Source organism: Micropterus salmoides, unplaced genomic scaffold (assembly GCF_014851395.1).
Source record: "Micropterus salmoides isolate LMB-PRFRI ecotype aquatic unplaced genomic scaffold, ASM1485139v1 Ms_hic_scaffold_14, whole genome shotgun sequence".
Taxonomy (NCBI): Eukaryota; Metazoa; Chordata; class Actinopteri; order Centrarchiformes; family Centrarchidae; genus Micropterus; species Micropterus salmoides.
This window is the reverse complement of record NW_024040485.1, coordinates 2,550,100-2,560,495: the sequence shown is the minus strand read 5'-3', so window position 1 is coordinate 2,560,495 and position 10,396 is coordinate 2,550,100. Positions and strand designations below refer to the sequence as shown.

General features: G+C 39.3%; 1 protein-coding gene across 2 annotated transcripts in view; it reads right to left on the bottom strand.

Moving 5' to 3' along the window:
* Positions 1-647: 647 nt before the first annotated feature.
* Positions 648-10,396, bottom strand: part of efr3a (EFR3 homolog A (S. cerevisiae)) — a 171,573-nt gene continuing 161,824 nt past the window's right edge. Inside the window, exons 20-23 of one of the 2 annotated variants that reach the window (XM_038717237.1) lie at positions 9,924-9,972; positions 8,438-8,541; positions 8,277-8,326; positions 648-7,628 (exon numbers count right to left, since the gene is read on the bottom strand). In XM_038717237.1, the coding sequence (XP_038573165.1) occupies positions 7,523-7,628; positions 8,277-8,326; positions 8,438-8,541; positions 9,924-9,972 (309 nt within the window). In that variant the 3' untranslated portion in view covers positions 648-7,522. The remainder of the gene's footprint in view (positions 7,629-8,276; positions 8,327-8,437; positions 8,542-9,923; positions 9,973-10,396) is intronic. The other variant, XM_038717238.1, reaches the window with a different exon arrangement.

Genomic DNA, 10,396 nt, shown 5'->3' with positions numbered 1-10,396 from the left:
TGAACTGAAGGATTTTGGGAACACATTAGTATTGAAGGAATTTGTCAATTAATTTGATAATCTCTGGAATATATATAAATATTTTCTGTTTGCACCTTCTCAGATGTGAGGATTTGCTTTGGTCTCCGTTTTATATCATTGATCGAACATCATCACTTTCATACATTTTGACTAAAAAAATTTATTGATTTATCGCAAAAACAAGAGACTGAATCCTCAAAAGCTTTCAAAAACACAGTCTTCATCAGAGAATGGAGCAAAAGAACAGTTTTAGGCTTCTGAGATTATGTGGCGTCATTCAGACAATAGTCAAGCTACAAATTAGTGAGACTATCTCTTAGCTATTGAACAGATTTTGTTTATGATTAAACATTTTATTGATGGTCAAGTAATTTGTAAGTAAACTGTAGAAAATGATAAATGAAGGACTTGTGCACATGTGGATCCATTCAGATCTGAAGTCTCAAACCCATTTCCTGAACAGTGGGGACAGAACCTCAGCGCTGTCTCAGAGCAGTGTGTTTGAAACAAAGCCAAGCTTTAGCAGTTTGGAACAAAGAGGCTGAACACAGACGTGACACCCGTTACCTCTAAAACTGCCACCAAAATACAAACTGTTGCATCACAAACTTATGAAAACATCATCAGAAGCTTGTTTTTTTTCTTTATTGTTCTTTTCATTTTTCTGCAGAATTCAGCAGGTAAACTGGAAAAAAAGTCCGTCTTGAAAAGTGAAGAAAAGTTTGTCACGTTAACATTTTTTAAAGCAATTTCTGTGTCCAGCATTCTGAAGTAAGGCAGTCAGTAGTGAAATGATTTCACCCCATCTATGAGTTCTTCTCTTGTCTTGATTACACAGTACTTAAGACTTGATTCAGACATCAATCACCAGTCAAGAGGGACGCTTTTTACAGTTTCACACATAGTTATTCTTGAATATAACATTTCACAAACTGAACATTGGGGAATAAAAAATTACCTCTAATGATCAACTTATACCGAACACTTATCTGTGCAGATTCATTTTTGCTATAGTACCAGGTACACTGTGACCAAAGTGCAAACACAATGTCATATTTTATTGTGACAGTTACTAACTGCTCAGCATTGTATTTTAATATGCAGTAATACACCTTGTGCCACTATTCAAACGATGGATGCAGCTAAATCCTTTAAATATACGGTTGATTTATGAAAATTAGCAGAGTTGACTCATTTACAGACTGATTGATTTCTGCATCCAGCTAAGCTTTAATCTGATGATACACAAAGTAACTTTTAAAGCAATGTTGCTGTCAAAACATAGCCTGACTTGCCACCAACAAGATTTCCCAGCAACATTGCTCAAAAAGTTGCCCTGTGTATTATCAGCGTTAGACTGTTCTGAGATCATTCACTCTCATTTAAACATTAGTTATCAGTCACATATTGACCAGTGAAAAGAAGTTACAGCTCAGGGCAGAATGTACGCACTAACTAGATCCCAGGCATGGCGCATCTGATTGTGTTCTGAATGGGTGAAGTTGTGAAAATAAACATTGCTGTCAATCTAACGGATCATGTCGTTTCCCGTTATGTAAAATCTTTCTGAGCAAAACCTCATGTTTAATATTACAAACTTTTCACTGTCCTGCAAAGTTTTACAACTACATTTCCCATAATGCCTGGAGGCCATGGATTCAGTGAGTTAGCGGTGGGCTACAACTTGAGCTTGAACTTCACTGGATAAGTTTGATACTGTAAAAAACCTGATCTAGAGTTATAAGGAAAATCTTTTTCTTTGATTCGTAAGTTTTCTGGATCTTAATTCTCTGTGGACATCAGAGATAAATGATCACTAAACAGCAGAGATCTGACGAGACACTTAACCCACAAGACAACACGAGATTTGAGATTGGGTTCACGAGATCGAGACGAGATTTTAACACTAAGAAATTAAGAAATCTTTAATGCTGAATTATATGAAAATTTTGAGCACTGAATACTTTATTTCCTGCATTCTGATGAATTTTTATGCACCAGTTTATGGTGATTTTTTAATTTATGTATATAAAGAGAAAGACAAAATTCAGGTGCAGGTGACGATTCAAAATCTATAGCCTAACTATAACAGAATCTAAGGCAGTGCAGCTCTCAGTCATTCTGTGTACTGGTAGTAATGCTACCCTCTTCAGACCGTTTGACCGACGCAGTTTGGGACTGCATGTTGCATGTGAAACCGAAAGTAAATGAAACACTTGTGGTCAGGCAGAAATCTCACCCCAGACCCACACACGTTAACTTCCAGTGCAGCTCACAGTCCCAAACAGAGCCGGCTGCGCTTCAGCTTTTAGATGTTTATCTTGCAAAACTCTACCAGCTATGTCGTCACAGCTGTCTTGACTGTATATAAAAAGGTTTGGACTCAGAGCACAAGCAGGTTCAGCTGATTACTATCCCAGTGTACGCCGGTGTCAATCAGCTGGGCAGAGTCGATTCGCTCCGAGTCTTATTAGTTATACATTATTTCACAGCATGACAAAATTAATGTGTGGCTTGACAGCGTGTGAAAAATTAATTTGAGTGAGTCTTACAAGACACCTTTTTACCTGACGAGAATTCTCATCACAATTTAATCTAGCGAGATCTTGCCACACCCCTACTAAACACACTAAATCTATAAAGACTCATGTCTCATGTCTGTGTTCACGATTGACTTTTGAATCTGAGAAAGACTAACGCTACATTTTAAATTATCTTTTGCTTAAATCAGCTGTGTCACTGCTGATCGTGGTGATGGGGAGGGGGGGGGTTATCCTTTTATCAGATGACGCAAGATGTTTTGCAAATAACCTAGAGTCTGAGCTGCAACTTCTTGCTGGGAAAAAATTGAAAATCTAGATGCTAAAATTAGCAGATTGCACCGATTTACTCTACTTCCCTGTGGTATGCAAAAATAACTAATATCATCTGGCTACAGATATAATATTCATTCATTTTAATTATTAAAAAAAAAAGAAATAATGGATTCTACAACAAGAAATCAAGTAACATTTTCATACATGACATTTCTCCTGCACCGATAAGAACTGCACAATCCCATTGAAACCCTGAACCGTTGACTTCATAGTAAACAGAAATCTAAAAATAAATCAGCATTTGTCTTCATCTTGATAAATGTGATGGACAACAATAAATCTCCCAAATCTCTAAATCTCTACCAGGCAACAGTTTAACAATACATGATGCATAAAATGTACAAAAATATATGATATACTGCTATGACACATTCGTAGAGGAAGTGATTGTGTATTCCAGCTGCATCTAAGCAAACAATTCATCTACTGTCAAAATCTTCCCCAAACTAAAATCAGTGACGTTTCCACTGTGCTGGTTCATTTTTCATCTGTTTGAGGAATAATCTGATTTTGAGATTCAGTTGATGAAATGAATTGTTCAGGCTTTTTGTTTCAGCATATATTCCCAGCGCCCCCTCAGGGGTCGACAATGTTATTAAGAGATCATGCAGTTAGTTCATATAATGCATTTCTTTATCTATGATATTAAATCATAAGTTTGCATTTAAAGCTAAGACGTTACACAGTACAGATATGCACAAGAGTTAATGCATCAGTGCAATGTTAAGTGAAGGATATTTTTTTATACAGAGGAAAATATCAAAGGGAGTTTTTATTTTATTGAGGCAACTCTGCTCATAATTTTGTCAATCCAGGACATCAACCCTTTAATGATGGAGTACAAACTCTACGAGTATCCACATACTATCATTGGCTGCTTTATTCTAAACATCAGCAGCCATTTGCAGTATGTTAAATCACATGCAGAAGAAGACATTTACACCTGGTATTAAGCTGCCATCTGTAACTGGATAACAATGTTCGATCATGGGCCTTTGCATTTACACGCACACTATAATCCCAACTCAATATTCACATGAAGCATGGTGTGCCTCAGGTGAAGTGAAGCGTTGTGGAATGGTCTTCAGTGTAGGCTAGGACGTCGCTAGGGCGAGGGTCATGTGACATACAGACAACCGAAGGTTTTTGTAGGATACTTTTGGCACATTTTTCGATACTAAACGGACCACAGTCGAGTTGAGATGAACTGCAACAAGCTTCTCCAGGATGGCCGTAGGAGGAAGTGCACAGGTGTCTGAGAGGTTCTGTGGGTGTTTCTTGCGTGCATTGTTAAGCCTTGAGACTAAGGTGCGTGTGTCTGCTCCTGTCTGAGCCTCTGGGACCTACTAAATTAATCTTGAGGCAACATTGTTTAGTCTCAGTTTTGGGTGGCTTAGCTAACTACGCTAACATTACTTATACTATAAGAAGGTAAGCAGAGTCGATGGAGAAGCTTGCTGACACTAATGCTACCACTGATCACATGACCCTTGAATTGCGCGTTGTTTCAGTCCATTGGAGTCTCCAGAAGCGATGCTGCTATGTGGGCTCTGCTTATTTCCCTTAAACAGATGTTGTTTACCCCTGGCTGAGATCTGATCAGACCATCTCCAGATGTGATTTTTACTGATCCAGATAAGGTACACAGATATAGACAGCGTGTCAATACCAGGTGGAAATGAGTCAGAAGCTGCTGTATAGCTGGATTCTGAAGAAGACCAGCCAAGGTTCAAATGTATCAGGCTCATGTTGGTGATTTCAAACGATGTTTAGCCAAGCTTTGTCATTTGGGAACACAACCTGCACTCAACAACTTTTAACATACAAAACCATCTGAAACTTTCCCGGCCACATATAAAACGGCTTCCACGTCCTGCTCAGCAGAACACAAACACCTCAACTATTTCTTTCTCGTTCATCTTTCATTCAGTTTTCCATCTTGTTTGTCCATCGTTCATCATACATACACTATATACCTACAAAGAAACCAGTCATCTCTGAGTGAAAGGAAACACTAAACTTCAACCCTGAATCAATCAGCAGCAGCAGAGATGTGCTCTGCACAGCTGCTCAGACCAAATGATGGCAGCAGGTACCTGCCTTCAGCTGGAGGGAGTTTTCTTCCTACACTGCTCTTAGATCAGAGGAAATACTGATAACCATCTGTTGTTACAGATCACAGCTGCAGCTCCACCTGATATGAAGGATCTCAATCCAAAAACGCCTCCCGTACCCCTTTTGGAACCAGAAAGTGGCCTTGTGGTAACAAGGACAGATGATTAAATCCTCTGAAATGTCACCGCTTTGTATCTGAAGGTGGTATTAAAACCTTCAGAGGGGAGGTTACCTTTCATGAGGAGTCAGCTGCTGCTCTCTTATTTAGGGATGAAACTGCCCATATGGTTGCTTGCAGGACGTCGTCACGGAAAGCATCCAGTGTTTTTAGATTAAGACATCCTGAATTCAGAAAATGGGGGAAGGGTGTGGGAGGCTGGGGGGACTGCTGTCTTTGGCAGCAAAACATGTTTTGGTTTTTAGAAGCTGTGAAAAAAGCTGTGAGGAGTTAAAAGCTGCTGGTTGGACTGGAGATATCATCAACGTGCCAACTGTGCACAGAGAGTACAGAACAAAGCCATCGTGCCGGAAAACTCTTAATCCACAAGGATATGAGTTTTTACAGTTGATGCTGCTGGTAGAGTTCTGGAGCAGTCACACGTACATTCAATGTCACAAACTTACAGCGCTTATACACACGCTTTTAACAACGTGCATGCATTGACACGCGGCACGTCTACATGCTTGTCTGTGTTGATGTGTGCTTGGGTGATTTAAAGTATATTCACTAGGGGGCATATATGGACTTAATCTGGCCAATGCCAGAATACCCTGGTTTTAGACCTCGCTGCACACATCTCTGATTCTTCAGCAATTCAGAAAGGAATGGTTACTGCTATTTGTAGAAATAATCAACCAATCAGAGCTTATTAGGCAGGGTTAAGTATTGTAGCCAGCAAGCTAGCTGTATATTCATGGAAAATTGCGACAACTGTCATTGAAACAGCTTGAGGTTTTTGAAAATGAATTCTTAAACTGCTATATTTCTTCCCATAATAAGAAATTCACTAACATGAACACAGTAAAATAAGTGCTGTAATATGTTATATAAAGGTACAGAAAGGTTGCAGATGTATGAATGTAATATGTGCATGAATTTATTCCAATTAAAAAGAACTGTCCCTCAATGCAGTTCAAATCTTTCAGTATGTTGCAGTTAAAGTTTTGTGCTTTTTCTGTATTTACAACGCGCTGGCTCTAAAGACAGCTAAACAATCAGTCACATTTTATCAGCATTGTGTTGTAAGATCTTAATTCAAAAGGTTTCATAACAAATCAACAAACATTAACACCCTGTTGGCTGATAATCAAGACTTCTGTTAAAAATGGGTCTATCCAGGCACGTTTACATTATGTCAAGACAATGTCAGCACAAAGGGCAAATTGCAGCATTTTGAAATAAATGGAGCACAGAAACACACCAACCATGAGCGAGCCATTTCCACTGAACAGTGTTGAAAACTAAACTCTTTGGCTTTCTTTTGTTGCCAAGCAGTTCATGACCAGATACGTTAAATGGAAGTATTGCTTTCATTTCATTTCCCAACATGAACCTTGGCTGGTTGTTGAAGTCATTTCTGATGCATATTTACCTAAAAATAGCAAACACTGAGCAGACTGAACAGGTTGTAACAGCCGTGCAGCAGGGAGCCTAAAACTCGCCTGCCTTCTACCACCAGTGAAGTTATTTCAGTTTTTCTAGCAGCTAATATAATATACATTTCTACTAATTTGTGACTGCACTGACGCCTACTGATCAACATGAGAACAGATACTTGTTAAGAGGCAGAAGCTGGCTCTGAAGAAGGAGCAGTACAGCTAAGACCAGCCTCAAATGTAAATGTGAAACTGGTTTTAGCCATTCCTACAAGAGTTTCATTTTAGACTACAGCTTATGTACAATGTGTGAAGCTTTGGTTAGACCACAGATGATAGACTGGATGAGTCATGCTGGGAAGCAACATCAGCTTCAGCATCTATACACTGAAATGTTAGAGTGAGTGTTGTTCATGTTTTGTTCTTGGTGACTCATAAGTTTTGTTGAATTTCAGGGATGTGAGTCAGGAAACAAAGTGCAGCACATCAATTCATTTAGAGCTAGAGGGATACAAACTGGTCTGCTTTCTGCTTAATTAAGGATCAGAGTATTTTAAAAATACAGAAGTTTTCAAATTGATAATGAAGGCATTTTTGGATTCAGAAGCGCTTTTGAGGCTCTCAAACTAAGTGGAAATAAGAAACTCTGTGGCCGGTGTGTCGGTTTGTAATAGAGATTAAGGAGGTTCATTTTTTTGGATAGGCAACTCCTGTTTATACCAAAACTTTTGTTGCTGCAATTTGTATTTCTGACAGTATCCCTGTCACCTTTGTGCTGGTCAGGATAGAGGAAATTGGAGTGCAGATTATGACTAGTCTAGTTATTTCTCAGCATTTTGAATTTTGATGAGATATCTTTGTGGAGGGGTGTGTGTGTGTGTGTGTGTGTGTGTGTGTGTGTGTGTGTGTTGTGATCAGTAGACGCACAGGTCTGGAAACTTCATCTCATAGACAGGGACAGACTGGTGCTGGGTGTGTCCTGCTGAGATGGAAACCACTCCGGACGGGCTGGGTGGAGGCCTGGGAAGGAAGATGACAGGATTTCATCATCGAGGAAAATTAAACTGACGCATGACGACTTTTCTAGTCTAGATCTTCACTACTAATGTGCAAAATGTTTTAAATTGATGTTGTTCAGTTTATTACCTAAATGAAAAGAGTTTTCTTAAGGTGCTTATTTTAGGACAGATGAAGCATGTCAGCCTCAGCTTTAAACTGCTGACTTGGCTCAACTTCCCTCAGTCTAAACACGACTTGTGTTGTTTATTCATCTCATCAAACCAGCACAGTTCTGCTAACACAGAACAGTCCTTGTACAGCAAGAAGGACACATTTGTTTTTGGTTTTAGTTTCCTCAGGGAAAAAAGTAATAACAATAACAGCATTATCCTTTGACAGCCTTTCCCTTTTAAGATGCTAATGTTTAGCATGTAACATGGTAGCAATGCTAACAAGACTTTAACGATGTTGACTTTATCAGTATAATATCATAATGGGATCATTGTGGGAAGTAGCCTATATGGATGTAGTTAGACATGAAAAAAGAAAAGCTAACTGAACAAATACAATATAACAAAGAAAAAAATTAAATAGATGAGACAACTCAAGCCAAACTAATTGAAATTAAACATTAAGATTTAAGAAGTTAAGATTAAAAAGATGACTTACCTAATTGTAAGTTCGAAGATTTGTGCCAGCCTGTCGTGCAACATGTTCGCCTAGAGAAGACAAAGGGTTTAATTAACAAACAATAATAGTCATTTTAGTAATAATTTAGACAGTTAATTCCTGAACACTCTTTGTTTTAACAGTTTCACTCGGGTTTTTACCTTGGACTCGCAGTGGGCAGCAATCTCTTCAAAAGGAGCTTTCTGAAACTTCTCCATCACCTGACGCCTCTTCTCCCTCTCCTGCTCCTCCAGACCGGTGGTGTCTGGAAACAGGCAGAGGTAAAAAAAAAAAAATTAAAAAGGTAAATTCCACCTTTTCCTCACTACATTGAGCTTAGCTTAAATCCCAAAGACTTTACACTAACTGACGACAACAACAGCACTGGCACTAAGACATACTGAGCTTATACTCAGCAAAGTTTTGAGAGACAGAAGAATTAAGTATTGCTTGCTTAAACACTCACCGGCCACTTTATTAGATACACCTGTTCAATTGCTTTTTAAAACAAATAGCTAATCAGCCAATCACAAGGCAGAAGCTCAATGCAGTTAGGCCCATAGACGTGGTCAAGACAACTGCTGACCAGACGGGCTGGTCTGAGTCTTTCAGAAACTGCTGATCTACTGGGATTTTCACGCACAACCATCTCTAGGGTTTACAGAGAATGCTCTGAAAAACAGAAAATATCCAGAGAGCGGCAGTTGTGTGGACGAAAAAGCCTTGTTGAAGTCAGAGGTCAGAGGAGAATGGGCAGAGTGTTTCGAAGCAGATGGGCTACAGCAGCAGAAGACCACAACAGGGGCCACTCCTGTCAGCTAAGAACAGGAAACTGAGGCTATAATTCACACATGTTCACCCAAGCTGGACAATAGAAAATTGGAAAAATGTTGCCTGGTCTGATGAGTCTCGATTTCAGCTGCGATATTCAGATGGTAGGGTCAGAATTTGGTGTAAACAAGTATCGTTGCTGACCATGTTTATGACCACAGTGTACCATCTTCTGATGGCTACTTCCAGCAGGATAATGCACCATGTCACGAAGCTCAAATCATCTCAAACTGGTTTCTTGAACATTTCAGTTCACTGTACTCCAGAGGCCTCCACAGTCACCAGATCTCAATCCATTAGAGCACCTTTGGGATGTGGTGGAACGGGAGATTCACATCATGGATGTGCAGCCAACAAGTCAGCAGCAACTGCGTGATGCTATCATGTCAATATGGACCAAAGTCTCTGAGGAATGTTTCCAACACCTTGTGGCAGCAGTTCTGAATGCAAAAGGGGGTCCAACCTGGTACTATCAAGGTGTTCCTAATAAAGTGGCCAGTTAAGTGTATTGTTCATGTCAACACAAAGTTAAGGTTTTTCTTATGAGCAGAATAAAAAAGATATATTTGGAAATGTTAAAAAATCTGATGCTAATGTTAGCCACGTGGGCTGTAAATGAAATTTAAAAAGTCATGCTATGACAGTCAGTAAATCTTTATAATTCATTGGACATTACTGTCAACATGTTGGCTGCTTGTCAGAGAAGTAGTGGCCTAAAGGACGATGGAACTCGACAAAAAAAAGCCAAATATATTTAGATATTTATAAATATAGACACACAGAAAGGTGAGGTGAAAACCTCCCCTTTGAGCTCACCGATGGCCTTCTTCAGGGTCTCAAACGTGATCTCCTCAGCCAGCTGGGACTGCAGAGAAATAAAAACATACAGGGATCAAACAAAGATCTTCCCCAAAACAAGATGTCAGTCTGCTGATCGATCTATGACGATGAGCTGTGAACAAATGAGTATATCCTCTGACAAAGCATGTTAGCATGGACAATATAATCCCTGATACAGCTCTGTACAGGAACAATGTTGTGCTTTTACAACCTTTGTATAAATCTGTTCTAACTGGTTCTATAAATACATGGGTTAGTTTGGTTAAACAGGGAAGGCTATAGTATGGTTACTGTCGCTCTCAATGTTCCCCTTTTCAGTTATAAAACTTAAAAGTGTTGGTGCATACAGTATACTACCTCTAACATCTCTATATTGGGGTTCTGAAGTCTTCTCACCTTTGTATTTACCCACCCCTCCCTGCCCAGGAGTATCTCAGTGTGTGGTGTGT